Source organism: Myotis yumanensis, unplaced genomic scaffold (assembly GCF_028538775.1).
Source record: "Myotis yumanensis isolate MYYU_CA2020_CCGP unplaced genomic scaffold, mMyoYum1.0.hap1 SCAF_1, whole genome shotgun sequence".
Lineage (NCBI taxonomy): Eukaryota > Metazoa > Chordata > Mammalia > Chiroptera > Vespertilionidae > Myotis > Myotis yumanensis.
The window spans coordinates 207,515,174-207,535,546 of record NW_027223752.1 but is presented as its reverse complement, the minus strand read 5'-3'; the positions used below and the strand labels follow the sequence as shown (position 1 = coordinate 207,535,546).

The following is a 20,373-nucleotide window of genomic DNA, read 5'->3' as shown; positions in this document are numbered from 1 at the left end:
AAAGGCACTTCATAGGAGAAAGGTGGGTAGTTCTGGTTATTATGTCACTAATAATAATACATAATAATACTTATTATGGATGATGATGATGATTTTGGTCAGGATTTATTTTTTTAATGTGCAAGTCAATTAAAATTAATTGACTTTAATTGTTCATTATAATTAATGTGCAAGTGTTTTTGCACTCATTCTCGTGCGCTCTCTCTCTCACTCTCTCGCTTTCTCTCCCTCTACTCACACCCACCTCCAAACTGAGTTTGGAAGGACTCAATTCCAGCAGCATATGTTCAAGGTATTTCTTTCCTAAAAGACCTAAGGTATACAAGAGATCTGATTCCTAATTGACATGGGATAGCAACAGAGCGGTTACTATAATCTCCATGCTCAGGAGAACCATTCATCCTGGATTGCTTGGTTCATGCCTGTTGTCCCCTTTCGCTCCCCAAAGTATCCCAGTTTGGATGATAAATTATATGATCACCCTACTATACCCAACTCAAGACATCAGGCATGGTTAAAAACATTTATCTCTTGCCTACCCCACTCGCCCCTCCCACCCCACTGCCACCTCTGCCCCCCTTCCACCAACCATCCCAGCCCTCCTCTTCTGTGCTTTCATCTCCACAGTCAGTCTAACTGCTGGAAGCCAGTGGATACGCTATGACTAGAGCTACGTCTGTTGCTGGGAATGGTTTACGCTACAGCACTGGTGTAACAAGGGCCATGCTCATGTTGTTACCCTTGCCACTGTGGAAATAGTTTCTATCAATCAAGAGTGGGGGGCGGGTCCCTAATCTGAGCCCGTTTTGTTGCAAATTTTAAGAACTGCACATAGATTAAACAATTCTACTCCCTCCCTCCACCAATCAGGGTGCCTGATTTATCTGTACTCTTTTTGTGTTAAATACATTTTACCCCTTGTATTTATTCAACCACTTAATACTTTTAATCTTAAGGCAAGTTTTTCTTATCCCTGCAATGTGACTTTACCAGATTCTAAGGAAAATGTAAGAAGGTGAAAAGGTCATGGCACTCAGCATGAGATTAAAACAGATTTGGATTATACAAATTTATGACAACAATAATAATTTTCAAAACAAACAAAAAAGAAACTGCATTTCTTGAGCCCAAAACGAATCCTGATAAAAATAAAAGTCATAGGAAAAAGCAACCAGATGCACGGCTTGTCAGTAATTTCATTTTGCAGACATGCGGTACCTACTGTATACATGGCTGTGTCTGGGGCAAGCCCTTCCGTTGAATTACAGCACAGTTTCTTCAAAGAATATTTAGTGGAGAGGCTATGACAGGGTTACAAATAATTCCACTATAAGGCAATGAGAGATATATGACCTCAGAGATGTCAGCCCTGTGCTGTGGGATTTATGGAACACCAACGTGACTCTGAAGTTTAGAAATATTCCTAAATTCTGGGAAGTAGCATGGATTTAGATAAGAGGCCCTATCAAGTTGTTATTTATTTATTTTTGTACAGTGCCCCAGGCATGGGAAGTTCTCAGCAATGGTTGTTGATAATTATGACAAAGTAATCTTTTAGCGTCTTATTTTAGCTCCAGGGTTTTTAGATGAACCCCATACACTTCTTCCATTTCTCACTGGACTGTCCCTGTTGTTTTCTCTTGTCCACTCCTCCACCTTGGTTTTAGACTGTGTTTCCATTTCCCCTTTTCAACCCTCCTCTGCCACCAGCTGGGCCTTCTGACTCTCCCTCTTCTGGTGCTTCCACTTCATCCTACAAACGGCTCAGGGCTCCGCAATCTCCCCGTGGTCTCTTGCCTCACCCCCTCCTTTCTTATTCCACTAAATTGCTTGAAAACTTATCAAACAATAAATTCTTGGATTCACCTCTTCACTTGTAAGGTATTGCTCAACCCATGGCAGCCTGAATTCTGGGCCTACAAACTGTGTGTGTGTGTGTGTGTGTGTGTGTGTGTGTATGTGTCTGGGTATGAGATTGTGTGTTTAGTCACCAAAGATCTCCAGGTCAGCTAGGTAAGTGAGTTATTACGGTAATTAAGCACAGGGGCTATGCAGTCAGCCTGCCAAGGGTTTGAATCCTGACGTAAATTTGTTCAAGTTACCTAACTTCCTCATGCCTCAGTTCAAATTGGGAGACTAAGAGTACCTCCTAGGTAGGATTATAGTGAGGATTAAATGAGTTAGTGTATATAAGGGATTTAGAACTGGTTAGGTGCTGTCTGTTTTTAATCATGATTACAAACTCCAATCAATGCATTTCCATCCTTATCTTATTTGACCTCCCTAAGAAATAGGATACAAGGGAAGACTATTTTTAAAAATATATATTTTATTGATTTTTTTACAGAGAAGAAGGAAGAGGGATAGAGAGTTAGAAACATCGATGAGAGAGAAACATTGATCAGCTGCCTCCTGCACACCCCCTACCGGGGTTGTGCTCTCAACCAAGGTACATGCCCTTGACCGGAATCAAACCTGGGACCCTCAGTCCGCAGACCAAAGCTCTATCCACTGAGCCAAACCGGTTAGGGCAAAGGGAAGACTATTACTTTCCTGAAAATCTTTTGCCACAGTCCTCTTGGGTTCCACCTTTCTGAGTCTGACTTATCAGGATCCTTTGTGAGATCTTTTTTCTCCTGCTTGTCCATTAAATGAGGTTGTTTCTCTAGGTACTGATTAGCCCTCTGCTTTTCTCATGGTGTACTCTCTCACTCTGGGTGACCTCATCCAAATCCTACAGCCACCTTCCTCTTGCCTGGCCCTCTGCTGAGCTCTAGGCCTGTGTGTCTAGCTTTGGAGAAGTTCATGAGCACCTCAAACCCAACAGACTCAACTCCAAATCCTTCCCCTTCCACTACAAACCTAGCTGCACGTCTTGCTGAAGGGACACACATTGCACCAGAGATTGGTGCACCATGCTAGAGTCCCTCTTCCCAGTCACCTTCCCCAATACTGTTAGTGATGAAGGCCTCCTTAGCATACTCTCATTCACCCCTCTCACCATTCTCACCACCACAGACTTAATTCCGTTCACATTCTCCCAGGGATCACTACATTAGGCTTTTTATTTTCTTCCTGCCTCAAGTTTTGACCCCTTTCAATTCATCCTTCACTGAGCTTCTCACATCTGGCCAGCAGCCCAAAGTCCCCTAGTGACTCTTCATAGCTCAGGAGGTGAAGTTCAAGTTTCTTGGCCTGAGTGGCTCTTGTTTATCTCTGTGGTCTCCACTCTCCCCGTCCACGACAGGCCCTGTTTTTCCCTAACTGTGTCACACTCCTGTGGTGCTTCCTCTTCCCCAGGCTTCTCAAGCCTCTCACCCTTGGCATGTGTGCTTCCTACTCTGGAACATTCTCCTCCCCGCGTTGCCTTCCTCTCCTCCTGATCCCTCGGAATCTAACTGCCACCTCTTTGGGGAGCCTTATGGAGTCACAGTACAATCACTTAATGCTCCTCTGTGTTCAAACATTACCCTGAACATAGAGCGTTCTTAGAGGATGTATAACAATGTAATCTTTGACTCCCTGTGTGTGTCTCTTTTTTGTCTGCAAATCCCATAAGGGCAGCATTTGTATTTTGCCTAACTTTGCACTCCCTGCACCTATGGGAGCATATCTGGCACAGAGATGTTCAATAAACACTAAATAAAAGCTTGAACTAAGAGCATACATCACCTTTCAGCTTCACAAACTGTGAGAAGGTTGTTTGTATAGTCTATTCACTTCTCCCATTGTATGGACAAAACACTTTCAAATGGTTACTGGGAAAGCAAGGACTATTGAGTAGCAATCTTGACAAGGATTATACCTTTGGCATAGTAATTTCACTTCTAGAAATCTATCCTAAATAAATAATCAGAGGCAGGAACATTTTATTCAACAAGATGTTCATCACCAAGTGATTTATGTAGACAAAAAAACTGGAAAAAATAGAGAAATTAAACATTCAGAATTACGGTGCATTCAATTGGACATTATACTGCTGTTATATGTTATGTTTTCCAAAGTATTTTTAATAGTTTGGGACAATGCTTATGTCTTGTTTAATAAAAAAGCTGGGTAGAGGAGGAGGCTCAGGTGCAACTTTCTTCGGTCCTCCTGAATCTGGGTTCATCAAACACCAGCCGACTCCACCATGCTACCGACATTTGACCCCAATGAGATCAAACTCATATACCTGAGGTGCACCGGGGGGAGGAGGGAGGAGGGTGGGTGTCACATCTTCCCTGGCCTCCAAGATCGGGCCCCCCGGGCCTGTCTCCCAAAAAGTTGGTGATGACATCACCAAAGCAACTGGTGGTTGGAAAGGTCTGAGGATTACAGTGAAACTGACCATTCAGAACAGACAGGCCCTGAATGAGGTAGTGCTGTCTGCCTCTGCCCTGATCAGCAAAGCCCTCAAAGAACCGCCAAGAGACAGAAAGAGGCAAAAAAACCCAAAAAAACCCAAAAACAAACAAACAAAAAAACATTAAGCACAGCGAAAATACCACTTTTGGTAAGATTGTCAGCATTGCCCGACAGATGCAGCACCGATCTCTAGCTAGAGAACTCTCTGGAACCATTGAAGAGATCCTGGGACTGCCCTGTCTGTGGGCTGCAGAGTTGATGGCCGCCACCCTCATGATATCACAGATAACATCAACGGTGGTGCTGTGCAATGCCTGGCTAGTTAAGAACTACAAAGGAAAATGTTTCAATTAAAGATTATTTGACAACCAAAATAAAATAAAATTAAATTAAAAAGCTGGGTAGAAAAGTAGCAAATATTATAGAATCTTAAATTATGTAGAGAAAAAAATCCCCTTAGAAAAAAGAAAAAGACTTGAAAGAAACATAACAAAATGAATTCTTCAGTAATTATATCTTGGTGATTTTGTTTTGCTTCATTATCATTTTCAGTATTTACTAAATTTTCTAAAATGATCATTTTATTTTTACAGTCAGAAATATAAAAAAAAAATTAGAGATTCGGGCTGTGTGAGACTATAATGAACATCTTTTGTTCTATTTGTGTAGCACCATCCCTCCTCCTTCCAGTGAGAGTACATCAATTTTGGGGCACACATCCCTCTCCATTAAGAATGGCCTCATGATGTGGACAAAGTAGACCCCAATCCTGGCTCCAGGGGTGGGTATGTCACTTGGCCAATCATCATATTCTATCTGGCTTTAATAACTGGTTCCAGATGGGCATGTCACTTAAGCCAAGTCAGTATTTTTATAGGAAATGTTCAGAAAGGCAGAAGAGCTTTGCTTACATTGGTACTAATCCTATATAATAAAAGCTTAATATGCATATCGACCAGTCGGCAAGGGGGCGGGGCCGGCTAGTGGGTGGTGTGATGCCAGCCACGGTGGGTGCCAGCGGGCAGAGGGAGGGGACCATGATCAAGGGGCAGCGGCAACTGGTGGCAGCAAAGGGGCAACCGGGGGGGGGGGGGGGGGCAGGGCCAGCTGCTCACCAGCTGGTGCCGGCCCCCAATTGGCCTGCTGGTCGCCTCCCGCAGAGGGAGGCCAGACTGAAGCTTAGTCCCGCTTCCCCTGGGTAGTGGGCCTAAGCCATCAGTTGGACATCCCCTGAGGGCTCCCAGATTGCAAGAGGGAGCAGGCAGGGCTGAGGGACACCCCCCCACCATGTGCACGAATTTTTGTGCACCAGGCCTCTAATATGTATATCTATGTGTGTGTGTGTGTGTGTGTGTATAAATAAAAGGCTAATATGCTAAATGTCCCTCCCTCCATCCCACTGGTTGCTATGATGCGCACTGACCACCAAGGGGCAGACGCTCAACGCAGGAGCTTCTGAGCTGCAGTGACTCGGCAGTGGCACTTCTTGGGTGATGCACCCCCAAACCAGAGAGGAAAAAGTCTGATTGCTCACAGGCCACACGATTCCATCTTTGGCCATGGGTTATGTTGTCGCTGGGGCACCGTTGGCCCGAATCTGGTTTACTGCACACTTGCATTTGCATTCCACACCCTATACTACAGCAACTTTGTGGAGAGCCAGTTTCAGGCCAAGCTGAGGGATCCGGCAGGTGGGATCCCTCAGATGCCTTTTGAGCCATGGTGTCACCCCAGGTGCAGCTGGCCCAGGAGGGACTGTGGGAGTTTGGCTCCAGGGCATGTTTGGCCTGTCTCACCCAGGCCCGCCCCACCCTCCACCTTCTAATTAATTTCCTTTCAATGTGCACGAATCCATGCACTGGGTCACTAGTGAGCTATAAGCCTAGAGCTGCTTGAGTGTACACAAGTATAGGGAAGCAATACAGGAAAGTACAGAGATTGTTCACCAACAATGCATGTGCGCACACACACACACACACACACACACGCACACACACCACCTTTCAAGGCCTGATGACCTTGAGTTCCTGAATCTAGGGAAGTCTGGAACACTATCATTCCTGGACTTTCCAGTTATAAGAGCCGACACATTTTAGGTTTCTTGTTTGTTTGCTTAAGTCAGTTTGAGCTAGGTTTCTACAAGTTCCAATCAAGAGTTAATACAATTAGCCATGGCCGGTTTGACTCAGTGGATAGAACATTGGCCTGTGGACTGAAGGGTCCCCGTTTGGATTCTGGTCAAGGACGCATCCCTGGGTTGCAGGCTCCATTCCCAGTAGGAGGCATGCGGAAGGCAGCCAATCAGTGATTCTCTCTGGTCACTGATGTTTCTATCTCTCCCTCTCCCTTCCTCTCTGAAATAAAAAAATATATATATATATTTAAAAAGTTGTTTTTAAAAAAGAATACAATTATGAAAATAAAAAATATAAGGTATAATTCATGAAAGGGTCCAGGGCTATTACAAAACAGGGTACAGAACTGGGCCCACGCACCCTACCTGAGATAAAACATTTCCATCATTGCAAATGTTTCTGTTGGACATGATCTAAAATATTTCATTCCCATAGCAGTTAACTCATAGTGCCTTCTAGATGCCTTCTTTAGTACATAGTGGCAGGGAGTATTATTAAAAATAGCTAATAACCCTAAAGGCACAGGGACTGGAAGCCCTCTCCTGGACCTGGCATTAAACCTTTATGGCTCTGAGGAGATTTGGGGTATCTCAAGAAAGGGGTTGGAGTGAGGGGACACTTAGATATTAGGGGAATGGCATTTTTCTAATAAGTGCCCAAGGACTTTAATATTCTAACTGATATGGCTAACTTGGTGTGTACTGGCTGCATCCAAGTCCTGTTAGCAGATATTATAGTTTCTTGTTTGGGTATCTGCCCCCCCCCCCCCCCCGGATGATTGTTGTAGGTCTTGTGCCTACCTAGGTGTTCAATAGAGGTTTATTGAATGGTGAATATGAAAGACAGTCCAGCATTGTTTAATTCCCTATTCTGGTATTTTTTTCTGATAGTTTCCTGCCTGAAATTAAATTGCAATATGGTCTCTTTTCACCCACTTTTCTGAAAAGACTTTTTATCCTTTCCAATATCAGTTGATTGAAGAAGAAAATTGTAAATTTTCTCTCTCAGGCATATTGTTGATATTTTAACTCACAGTGATTTTTTTTTCTCACTACAAAATGGATTTTAGAAATAAATCAAGATCCCAGAAACTTGTGATTGCTTTGAGTGGTAGCTTTTATCTCTGCCATCCTAAGAGATACGGTCCAATGGCCCAGAACACAAACAGAGAACTTTGAATTTCAGTTCTCCCACAGCTGTATGATTTGAACCATTTGCTAGGACATTGAGGTGTGGGTTCCCACACTTGACTGTAAAGACTGTGGTAGGGCCCACATCTATCTATTGACAATGGTATTTTCAGTGCCTAGTGCCTCCTTGTTCACAGTAGAAACTGAAATACTTATTGAATAAATAAATTTATATAGAAGCAATCATACATATTGACCGATTAGGGATAATTTTTAAGCGATTAGCTTTAAAAATCATTTCTCTTAAACCACACAGGAGAGCTTTCAATATTAAAGTGGGGGGGCTGGTTATTTATAATTTTTGGATGCTACTTTAGAGGAGAATTTAGGTGTATCGAAATTATTCAATTGCTTTTTCAGATGGCACCTCCCATTTATTTTCCATTCTTAAGTTCTCTGAAGGGATGTTTTACTTGTTTATTCGACTGCATTGGGAAAGCTCATCAGACCTGAAGTCAGTCTTAAAATGTCTGGGTTTCCCCTCTATTAGCTGTGGGGTCACTTTTGGAACTAAAATAATAAACGTATCTGCTCTACTTCACAAAGCTGCCACAAGCATGAAATAATATTCAGCATAAGAAGGAACTAGAAAACCCTATACAGATACTGTTGTCGCCTTGGATAAAACACTTCCTAGGCAGTGGAACCTGGCTTAAGAGAATCATTTTAATGAGAATATTAAGAGAATAATTTTGCTCTTGGTACAGCTGAGAGGAAGCCTGAGATCCCCACCCCTCTAACAGTCGCAGTCAAATAGAGAGGCAAAGAAACTGGAAGGCGAGGGGAGGGAGGGAGGGAGGGAGAGAGAGAGAGAGAGAGAGAGAGAGAGAGAGAGAGAGAGAGAGACACGCCCAGAGGGCTTAGCAAAGACTTTAGTGCAAAAGGGTTTAAAAACTCAGGCTCCCAGAGCGAACTTCACAAGGCACCCCTCCCCCACGCTAAACCCCGTCCCAAAAAAGGCTCAGCAGGAGCTTGTTGGGCGGAGGCCACGCAGACCAATAGAAACCAACTGTGCTCGTACAGGTTACGGAGCAGGTGGAGAAACTGAGCATAAAGAATCACATACGCTCAGGCTCAGCCTTTCACCGCGATGCCAGGTGTCCTCTTGGTCCCCTTCGGCTAACAGGAATGAAGAACATCGAGGCCCAATCCCACCCCCTTCCCCAATCCAATCTGATCCCTGCACCACCTTCGCCGCCTGCAGCAAACAACCTGGAGCACGTTCGAGGGCCGGGCGGCCGACCTTTATTGTCTGGGGAGCACCTGCCAGGTGGCGGGCCCGTGTCCTCATGTGAGCTGGGTGCCCAGCTTCACAAAGCGAGCCGGCAGCACCCCCTCGCCCGGGCACCGCCTCCGGCGGCCGGAGCGCAGCACAGGGGAGAGAGGTGGAGAGAAGGGGCTGGGGATCGGGAGCGGGAAGCACATGCCGGCTTGCTACCCTCCTCCCCGCGGCCTCAGCCCCCGGGGATTAAACGGGTCGAGAGAACTGGGGCCAGAAGCGGACCGAGGGAGCGAGATCTGGGCGCGAGGGAGGGCCGCGGGAAGGGCAGGCGAGGAGGGGCGCCGAGAAGGGGCGTGGCCGGCGCGCAGGGGGAGGGCGCTGGGAGGAGGGGCTGCTCTCCACGCTCGCGGCTCTGGGGGCTCGGCTTTGCCGCGCTCGGTGCACTCGGGCGAGAGCTGGAACCTGGAACGGAGCTCAGGTCCCAGCGCAGCCACCGCGATGAGAGGCGCTCGCGGCGCCTGGGATTTTCTCGGCGTCCTGCTCCTTCTGTTCGGCCTCCAGACAGGTGGGCGAGCGCGGCGGCCACGGGGTCGCGCCCCCTCCGCTGCCTGTGCCCCGGAGAGCTCCAACTCGCTGGGGTGTTTCGGGAGAGGTGGCTCCCGGCTCCCAGTGCCCGTGCGTTACAGCCGCCGGAAAGATTCGAGGCGACCCTGGAACTCTCCTGCGTCCAGCCTCGCTCACCTGCGCGAGGAACCGCCAGCCAGTGGTGGTGGTGGGGGTGCTAAGCTGGGGTCTCCCCGGAATGGGGGCAGCGAGCGGGGGGCTTCGGCGTCAGCGAGGTGCAGGCTGAGGGCGCAGGTTGCGAACTAGTTTGGGGTTTGCTTTTGTGCCCTGGGTGCGCGAGCGGGTCGGGGGTTCGCACCCAGCGTTATCTCCGCCGTGCGAGGCGCGGCCGCCGCTTCCTTTTGTTAAAAGTTGAGCGTGTGTGACCAGCCCACGGGAGCACCGGCCCGCAGGTTCTCAGCCGCGCCGAGGGGAAAGTTGGAGAGCCTTTTCTCTGCTCCGTGTCTGCTGCTTTCTGACCGCGGCCGTTCTTTGTGCCCCAGAGCTGGGGACCGACCCGCTGCCGTCTCTGCTGGCCGCGTCGTCCGTGGACACGGGTCGGAGGCTGCGGTGTCCCCCGGACGCCCTGCTTATGCTTTTGCGCGGGGCGCGCGCGCGACGGGGAGCTCTGGGGCCGGACCCCGCGAACCTGGAGGTGGCGGCTACAAGGACAAGTTGGGCAGGGTGTATAGCAAGCAGCCGCTAGGTTGCAGACTTTGTGCTTTTGGAAATCCCATGCCGGAGGCTCGCCCCTTTCTACGGAGGTGCCGTTTCTTTCTTGCCACGCGCCTCGGAGCGCGGGCCGCCTGCTCTCGGGGCGGGCAGGGCCATAGCGCTGGGACACTTCGGTCCCTGACCCCGGCTGTCTCCGGCGCCCGGCCAGCGTGCCCGGCCAGGTTGGCGGGGCTCTGCGAGCCCCTCGAATCGGTGTCTGCGACCTGTAATTGTAGGTCCGTTTTGTTTGGGGATTTTGAGATTTGCTACACCCCTTCCCACGTGATACCTGTACTTAAGAGTCGCTGGAGGTCGGGGGTGGGGGTGGGAGGTGGAGTGGAACTTTCAGCAAATCTTGGATGTTAAAGCTGTTGTGAAAATCCGGTTATATGCGCTTGGGAACTTGGGTGTTAAGGTGGAGGAGGAGGATTGGCAGGCTCCTGGGAGCCCCCAAGCAGATTCCTGCCCCTTCCCCTTTTCCTGGGTGTCGCTGGTGCGTGAGTCAGTGCAGGTCGCCCTGCCAACCCCAGGAAGACCCGCTCTCTCCCAGGTCACTTTTTTTTTTTTTTTTTTTTTTTAACGTGGAGGCTACTCTGATGATGTAAGGTTAGAAAGTGAGTCTGAGCTGGAATTCAAGGGCTCCAAAGGAAGCATCGCTATGAACTATTGTGGGGCTCCCTGGACTGCTGCTCAGTTTTCCCATAAAGTCTCAAGATGCAGCCTCCTGCTTCCCGATCTTGCAAGAAGGCATTGTGAGGGCTTTCCTGTGGGGGAAGAGGCCTTGCGTCTGGACCCTGGTGAGGTAGGAGGGATCCGGAGCCAGTGCTCAGATTCCTGAGGTATTTGACCGCCTAAGCTTCAAATGACACGTTTGGTCCTGACATCTTTGTGTCTTGGCATTTCAAATTTCAGTTAAGATACGTGAATTGAACCTCCAGGAGGGCACTAGAAAGACAAACCACACAGAATAGTTCCCTTTTTTAAAAAAACGAAATGAATTAATTGCTTCCTTCTTCCTCATAATTAGCCTGCGCCATCCAATAGATTTTGGCAAAGGGAATTTTAAGGTCTGGCTTTGGGGAAGGAGGCGGGGGCCGTGTGGTGTAGTGACAAAGCCTTCTGCTGCCCTCTGGTTTTTCTTTTCTCGGCGAGGTATTGGCTGTGTGCCCTTGGCAGGTTGCTTCAATTCTGGGGAGCCCTCAGAGGACAGGGAGGCAGCCACATCCCAAAGGATTTTTTGGGTCTGGAATTCTCTTCCCGGGTTCTCGGGGTAGACTCTACACCTCTTCTGACCTCTTTCCCTGATTCCTTTGTGCCTCCTTGAAATTCCTCTGCCTCTCCCGGCCACAGGGACCATTTGGTGGTGTCCTAGTCTACCTCTGGCTAAAGCAGGCACATGTGGCTTGTGCTGTCCTCTCCTCAGTCCACATGTGCCCATCTACAGTTTTGCATTGAGGTGCCAAACTCCACAGGACCCTTCATCCTCTCCCCTCCCTCAAGTGTTTACAACTCCTGTGCCCAGCAGGATGAACCTGCAAGGAGTAGTGAATCATGCCTTCCCCTCCCTCCGCTCCTGCAGGTGTAAGACTATAGATCATCCCCAGCAGCTGCACACCTTCTGGATGATTATCCTGTTGGAAATAATATGATGGCCTTATAAAGGGAACCAAATAAGTCATCTATCCCCACTCCGGTCTTTCCCAGTCACCCACACATTTGTTCTTATGGTTTTATAAAGCATGTATGCCCTGTCATTAGTATACTTTTTCTGTGGCGTCTGAAATTCACATTAGGCGTATGGTACATCGTTGTTGATCTACGATTGGAAACGGTGTGCCCAGCTCTGTACTGGGGTCTTTACCTGACACCTCCAGTCCTCTCAACAACAAGCCCAAGAGGCATCCTCCCTACCATTTTACAGCTGGAGGAACTGGCTGGGCATCAGTCAGTTCCCCAGATAATCGGCACTGAGGCCTGAGGTTAGTCCCTCAGAAAGGAAGATAAACTGTCACTAAAATGATGGCATCAGTTTGAACAATTTTCCATCCCCCATGCCAAAAAACAAAAGTGGTCTTAGCGTTCTAAACTTTCGGCATACTTGTGAAAGTGTAAAATCCTCAGTGAGGGGTAACGGGCGTTGTGCCATTTACCCTGAATGAGCAAGATGAGCTGTAAGGGCAGGTTGCCACTCACAGCTTTTATTCTCTAACAAATTCTGTGGGGGAAGGTGCCAAGTGTTTTGTGGCTTCCCTGGGAGCACGTTTATGTACAGATGTTGTTGTGGTGATGGATTTTGCTGCTGTTGTTGACAGCCACTAGAAGTTGCTCGTAGGATTTTGACTCATTTCCTCAAGCCTTCCCCCAGCTGATTAAGGAAGGACAGCAGGAAGTGAGCCGCAGTGTTCCTAAATGGAGTTCTTGAAGCTGGACCTGCAGTGTGGGGACCCCTCAAAGGCAGCGAATTTTCTCCAGGATGAATTTAGTTTTAACAATCGACAGGTTAGGACATGGAAGTGCTTTATTTTGTTGTATTCAGGTGTGGTAACTTTTACAAAAAGGGATTGAAAGACATTTGAAGGAATCTTAAGCAAAATTTCATATGCAATCTCTGTAACTTGGATTTTTTTTTTTTCATGGCTGCAAATCCAGAGTGGGGAGGGGCCTACAAGGGAGTTACCGCAGGTAAAGGTTTGTAGGGTAAATCATTGTTGAAAGGAGAGGGCACTTGTGAGTAAGCTTGGCTTAGCCCCTCTAATTTCTGATACTTTGGACATGAGACAGCTCATCTTTGGACTTTAGACTCTTAATAAATAAAGATAAGTTGTAAGCTGATAGCCCATGGACATGTTTTGTTTGGCCTACATGATGCTTTTTAAGAAAACATTGAGGCAATATTTAAAAAATATGGAGAATTTATATCCAAATCTCTTGGAGAATTGAAAACTGCCCCTTTAGATAAGACCTGTGCTCTTCAGGTTGCTCAAGCATGTCAAACTTGCGGCCGGCTGCTGCTAAACGAGGCATGTAGCTCCCCCCACCCCGCCCCGAGTTTGACATGTTTGCTCTAGGCCAGTGGTCCGAAAACTGCGGCTCTCGAGCCACATGCGGCTCTTGGGCCCCTTGAGTGTGGCTCTTCCACAAAATACCACGTGCGGGCGCGCGTACAGTGTGATTGAAACATCGTGGCCCATGCTCAGAAGTCGGTTTTCGGCCTGGGCGACTCTATTTTGAAGAAGTACTGTTGATATTTGGCTCTGTTGACTAATGAGTTTGCCAACCACTGCTCTAGGCAGTACCGCTCTTTACTGCCAGTCCTTGGGCGTTAAGGCATTTAGCTTGGGCCCTGGTAAGCCCAGGGGTACCACACAGCTACCTAGTAGAAGGAGTACAGGCCCAAGGAGTGAAACAACTTTGAATTAGTCTGCCGGCTCTGCAGCTGCCAGTTTTGTAGCTATAGAACAAGTTGCTTAACCTGCTGAACTTCACTTTTTCATCCTAGTTTTTTAGCTGTGTGACTTTGGGAAAGTTACTTAACCTCTCTGTGCCAGAAATGTGTTGCTACATATGAAATTTTTAGAATGGTGTTGCCCGGCAGGCTCATAGTACAACCTTAATATGTGTCAGCCATAATTATCTGCAAAATAGGAATTATTATTATTCCTAAGATGGGAGTAATGTCTTCACTAATATGATTGCCCTGAAGAATAGAAAGAGATTCTTGTAAAGATGCTTGGCACAGGATCTGGGATAGGATAGGCACCTAACACATGCGTAAACTCCGCTAGTATGTAGAATTTGACTGCTTCTCTTTTTATAATCCTCGTACGCAGGTACCAATAAGTACTAACTTGACAGCTTATAAAACGGGACAAACTTTAATTTTTGCCTTGAGTTTTATACAGCTTTTGACATAACAGTTGGGAAGCACTAGTTTTAGAGATTGAACAGATCTCGGGGTGAGGGAACCAGATTTCTCCAATGAAAACATTTATACCTGGTGATTTTTCCATTCATCTTATGCATACATTTTGGTTATGACACACTTTTGTTAGATCTCTTCCATTGCCTACCTTTCTGTCAGCTAGATTTTCAACAGTTTTGCAAATTTGAAAGTTTAAGTTGAATTGATATTCAGGGCCAGTGGCATTAGAGTTAGTTAACAGCTTGGCTTCTGAAATTGACAACCTGGGATTTTATTCAGTCCCACCACTGGCCGGGTGTGTGATCTGTAAAATGGGCGTGGTGGCACAGGGCTACTGAAAGGAGTAAACGAGTTACGCACATACAGGCGTAGCACAGGGTCCCTCGCAGGGACGGCGCGGTACTGCATCCTGAGGCTGATTTTATGTTCTTCTTTCAGCTTTATCTCTTATTTAAAAAATGGGAATGGTTTAAAACCAGATTATCTAGAAGTATGTTTTGGTATTAAAATGAAGTATATACATTTAATGTCTAGTTTTTTGTTTGTTTGTTTGTTTGTTTTAAGCCGATAGTTCGTAGTAATGCATACTTCTCTCCCTTGCTTTTTATTTAACCTTATTTGACCTGCTTTCTATGAAAGGGGATACAGATTACTAGATACGAGTTTAGGAGGGGAAAGGTCTGTAAATGGTCATTTTCTCAAGGTGAATAAGTAAGTGTAGCTTTCCTGGGTTCCACGAGCCCTATTAACCTTGAAAGCTCCTTGAGGCCGGCTTTTCTGTGACTGCCTTCCCTAGGAGTGAGGGGCCACGCTGAACTTGTCCGTTGCTCCAGGCTGGACACTGAGTGGTGCTCAGTAAATATTGGTTTAACATCTCTCCATTTCTGCAGCTCTTGCAGAGCACTTTGAATGCAATAAATGCTCAGTAAACATTTCGGATTCAGTTTAACAAAGATTTATCAGTCTCTATGCCTTGGTCCTTGCAGGGACAACAGGAACTGGCTAGGGATGGGAGAGGGACAGGTAAGAACACAGCCATGATTCAAAGTAGAATTGGTGTCTTAAGAAGTGGAAGGAAGGGGGAGGCAGGGGAAGGTGGAGGTGAGCCAAGGCAGGGAGGAGGCCTCCTGCAATAATGTCAACATTAAAACCATTTTAATGAAAAAAATAATAAAATAAAATATAAACAAGTGCAAAGTGCTTGGGCAAGATTTAAGAGGGGAGGTATTTCTGTCTTGGTGGGTGGGTGCTAGAGATCAGGGATCAGTAAAAGTGTCCATTTGGGAGATAACATTTCAGATTAATTTCTAAACCTTAAAAGAGAGAGGGCAGAGTGTCTGTAGTTGAGACTTCAATTGGAAAAAGCTACAGAAATAGAGAGCAAGACATTAAGATCTTATTTGCGGCTTGTCCAGTCTTTCTCTCGGTGTGATGGTTGGGGTAGGAGTTGGAGGGGTAGACTCTGGTTTAGCTTCAGGGAACATTTAATGTTGAGTTCGGTCCAGATTCTAAAACAAGGTTTGAGGTCCAGGCCAGGGTGGAGGTGACTCAGTAGTGGTCCTCGGCCTGTGTTATTGGTACCGGGCTGCTCGCTCCATCATTCCGTCCAGGTAAGCCCTCTCCGCAAATGTTCCGAAAACTTGGACACCCCCAGTGGGCAGCTGAGACTAAGGAAGGGATGTGTGTTTAAACTTTAGTAAAATAAACATAATATAAAGCTTACCATCTTAATCATTTCTAGGTGTCCTGCTCAGTAGTGTTAAGTACATTCACATAGTTGTGCAGCCAGTCTCTGGAACACTTCAGCTTGCAAAACTGAAACTCTGTACCCATTACTCCCTGTTCTCTCCCTCCCCCAGCCCCTGGCAACCATCATTCTACTTTCTGTCTGTGAATTTGGATACTCTGGGAACCTCATATAAGTGGAATCATTCAGCATTTGTCTTGGTGACTGGCTTATTGCATTTAGCACAGTGATTTTCAATTGGTATGCCGCAAGAGGCATGCTGGTGTGCCACAAGAATTTTTAAAATATGCAATACCTGACTAGTCAGGGGCACTGACCTCTTTTTCCTTAGGTTGTCAAATAAAAAAATGACAACTTCTAACACAACAAGAGCCATCCGGTGTGAATAAATCAAAATTATACCCCCCCTTTTTTTTAATCAGATTGGCAAAAAATGTGTTTTTTGGTGTGCTGCAGAATTTTAGTAATTGGTTTGTGTACCATGAGATGAAAAAGCTTGAAAATCGCTGACTTAGTACCATGTCCTCATGGTTCATTCATGTTGTAGCCTGCTGTATGTAGATGTATGTGTATGTATATATCCCATTTTACCCATTCATCCATCTAGGGACACTTGGTTGCCTCCCACTTTTGGTTATAATGAATAATACTGCTGTGAACTGGAACGTACAAATACCCAAGGGAGAGTTTCTTTTCTGAGGGGCCTCTTTTAGGGTGGTGGAGCTCATGGCCAAGGCAATGAGTTGGTGGGGAACTGGGCCCAGGGATGACCAGACTCTTTAGGTGAAGGAGTGAGGGCCTGGGTGTGTGAGGGTGCGGGCCCTGGAAAGGAGACAGCACATAAGGGATGGGAGAAAGATAAAGGTGGCAGACTTAATTCAGTTGGCATATTACAGGCACCTTGGATGTGTCAGGCACTAAATTTTAGTGACTAAAGAGATCAAGGGAAGGGGAACGGGAGTTATTGCAGGGTGGAAACTGGGAGAACTGGTGGTGAGGTGGAATTAATGGAAATAAACAAACAAAAAACAGGAGGAGGGAGCAGCCCTGTGGTGGTGGAAGGATTTGACATTGGACTCTGCTGTTTTTTCATTGGTTATGTACAGGCTGCATGGACTTGAAACTCAGTACTGCAGGTGGTAGACACGCGTGAAATTCTTCCTAGGGTCAGGTCCATGAAAAAATAAAAGCTAAACCCCAGAGGTATGGAACATGGCTCTTTGGTAGGATTTAGGGATTATAAAGAATTGTATGTTAAAAAATAAAAGAAAAGCAACAAAAGAATTGTGTGTTGTGCAGCAGTGATATAATAAAAAGTGAATTTTCATGAAAAGAATACATATCAGGAAGATATAACTCTGCCTGTATTCTCTGCGTTAGGCCATTTAAAAATTATGTTTATAGGTTTCCTCAGATAATAAAATGGACATTCTGGATATAGAACAGGACATAGAGTTAATTAAAGCTTTGGGAAATAGTTGCCTTTGAAGGCAACTTAAAGAAATTGGATTTATTAAGCCTGGAGTAGATAAGGTGAAGGAAGGTTTAGTGAATGACAGTCTTCAAATATTTATAGTATGTGAGTGAAGAGTGGGACAAAATGAGAGTAGTTTAAACTGCCCCAGAAGACAAGATTTTTTAAAGGAAAATTCTTTGATTAGAAGGGTTGCCATCTGTGATGCGATGTGTGGTAGTTGTAATGTGGTCAATTGGTAGCTTACTCAGAAACAACTTTAAAAGATCATACTTTTGCATGTTTTACCTAGATTATATGCTCAATTCAAATCCAGAGCAGGTTCCAGATTATGTACTTTGTGTTACTTTTAAGTTTAGGACGAATTACAGTGCCCACCCTGCCTACCCCTTCACTCCCAGCTGAAATAACAGGTTTTGTAGATTCAACATCTGATAGTGGCAATAGATCAGTGGTTCTCAACCTTGGCTGCACAGTAGAATCACCTGGGAATCTTTTTAAAATCCTGGTTTCTGGGCCTCATCCTTCGGAAGTTCTGTTTCTTTGTTACTAATGTGGCCTCACCCCATAACAAGGTTGAGAACCACTGCAATAGATGATCTTTGACTCTACTTATTAACAGATTTTAAATATTTATATAAATGATAAGCGGGGTATGTAGCAGTCTGCATAAATTCATTTGCTAAAGACACACACACACACACACACACACACACCACCACCAAAACTAAGCCAGCAACAAGCAAAACTCCCAACCCTTGATAAAGGCCCTGTGTGGTTTAGGACGTCTTAAGACTCTATCCTGGGTTCACAAAGGCTTGCATTAGGAAGTAATTAGGGACACTGGTTACTGCTCACAGCTAAGAGGCTGGGGGAGGCACAAGCCTATCATTTCAAGAAAAGGTGTGAGTGATGATGACACTTGCCAAGGAAAACCTTGCTCACAATCAAGGGGGAAAAATAATAAGGAAAATGAACCAAGGAGAAACCATTACTCCTTTTCTAATTTTCTAGTGAGGTGATGTCAGAGGGTGTTAAAACTTCAAACAACCCAGGGCCGCCAGTAATTTACATATAATGGCCTTTGTAGAGCCTTAAGCAGAGGAATTACTTAGCAGAGGTAGAACAATGGAGGTGTTATCACAAAGAACTTTGGAAATGATTTGGTGTCTCTTTATTGGAAGGAAGTATTTATAGAGAAGGATCTAACATAGATTTGGCTTCTGGGGAAAACTGGTGGATTTTAAAATTGTGATAGGTGGATGGTGGCATTATTTATTTGTTATTTGGCTAGTGAGTGTTTTTTTTTAAAAAATATATTTTTATTGGTTTCAGAGAGGAAGGGAAAAGGAGAGATAGAAACATCAATGATGAGAGAGAATCATTGATGGACTGCCTCCTGCAGGCCCCCTACTGGGGACCGACTCCGTAACCCAGGAATTTGCCCTTGCCCGGAATCGAACCCAGGACCCTTCAGTCCGCAGGCCGACATTCTGTCCACTGAGCCAAACCGGCTAGGGCTAGTGAGTGTTTTTAAGAAAACAAGGCTTAATGTTTTAAAAAAGTTCAGGAGTAGTCCATTTTGAAAGACTATGGGTACTTGTAGAGTGATAATAATTTTCAGCTTGTAAAATGTTTTAGATGTGTTTCCAGTGTAATTTTCACAATGTAGATTTCTCTCTCTCTTTTTTTAATAGCTGATGTTGAATATGTTCCTTGGGAAGATTTTCACTTTAAGAAATGGGCTGGTAAAGCCACACGGGTCTGCCTTTAGGCTTTTTTGTCATTAAATTAAAGCAGGCTTCTTAATCCAAAATATGTCTTTAGAATAGCCACTTGAAAATGGTTAATTGGGATGTTTAAATGTTTTTCTACTTATTTTAGTGTAGTCGGTATATTTACTGCAGGGAAATAGACACATTTTTAGCTTGACTAAAATGCACGAGTTTCATAAAAAAGAACCACCTCCCCTCCTGCTTTTTAAAATAAACTAGCATATGTAGAAGGACTTATGCATTTTTTTAGTAGATCTGAATGTGTAGCCTAATTTACATGCCAGCATTTTGAAGGGACATTATTTAGAACGATCACCTCAGTTTCAGAATGACTGCCTTCTACAGAGAGGCTGGCCCAGGAGTGGACGTATGGATGGGGAAGTGTGCCTGCCATCAGGTGAGGCAAGCCCAAGGCAGGGCCCCCAGCTTCTCTGTGTCCTTACCAGAGACCTGGAGCAGCGCTGGCCATGCATCTGTAGTGCTTAAGATTCACAGCTTCACTCCGTGGTCCCTTGTCCCTTTTAAACTGACCCAATACCAGGAATTCATCGATGGGTTCACAAATACTTACTGAAACATCAAGGAGGCTATAGCAGCGAGCACACCAGGCAAACATCCTTGTCCTCTTGGGGCTTATGGTTTAGTGAATTCCTTTCCTTTCATAAGCCCAGGCCCACAAAGAGCCCAGAAAGGGAGGGCGGGGGAGCAGTGGTTCTCAACTTGTGGGTTGTGACCATCGGAAAACACATACAGCATATCAGATATTTACATTACGATTCATAACACTAGCAAAATTACAGTTATGAAGTAGCAACGAAAATAATTTTATGGTTGGGGGTCACCACAACATGAGGAACTGCATTAAAGGGTCGTGGCATTAGGAAGGTTGGGAACCACTGCTCTAGGGTCTCATAGAAAGCAGCTTAATTTAGCTTTATTTCAGTTCTGTATTATGGTTAATGAAGGAAGGGAGCTGAGAAAGGCTAGGTTTCTCAGGCTCAGGAGGGACTGGGTTCAAGATGGGAAAGAAGGGCCAGAGAAGGCAAACCAGGAGCAACATGGATGGGAGAGAGATGGGCAGGGACTCAGCAGGAGCTTTTGAGGTTTAAGTCTCTCTGCCATGAATCCTGCCCTGGGAAAGGCTGGGCATTCTCCCTCTGCTCAGCTGTCCTGCTCCAGCCTTTGCAGCTCCTTAGCAGGTGTTCTGATGGAGGATCCCCCAGAGGCGGTTGGGTAGTGTGTGC

At 45.8% G+C, this 20,373-nt stretch overlaps 1 protein-coding gene and 1 pseudogene across 4 annotated transcripts in view; both read left to right on the top strand.

Annotated features, from left to right (window-relative positions):
• Positions 1 to 4,132: 4,132 nt before the first annotated feature.
• LOC139007206 (large ribosomal subunit protein uL11-like) lies at positions 4,133 to 4,673 on the top strand (annotated as a pseudogene).
• Positions 4,674 to 9,345: 4,672 nt separating this feature from the next.
• Positions 9,346 to 20,373, top strand: part of KIT (KIT proto-oncogene, receptor tyrosine kinase) — an 80,296-nt gene continuing 69,268 nt past the window's right edge. For all 4 annotated transcript variants that reach the window (XM_070396549.1, XM_070396532.1, XM_070396540.1 and 1 more), the window contains exon 1: positions 9,346 to 9,459. In XM_070396549.1, coding sequence (XP_070252650.1) covers positions 9,393 to 9,459 — 67 coding nt within the window. In that variant the 5' untranslated portion in view covers positions 9,346 to 9,392. The remainder of the gene's footprint in view (positions 9,460 to 20,373) is intronic.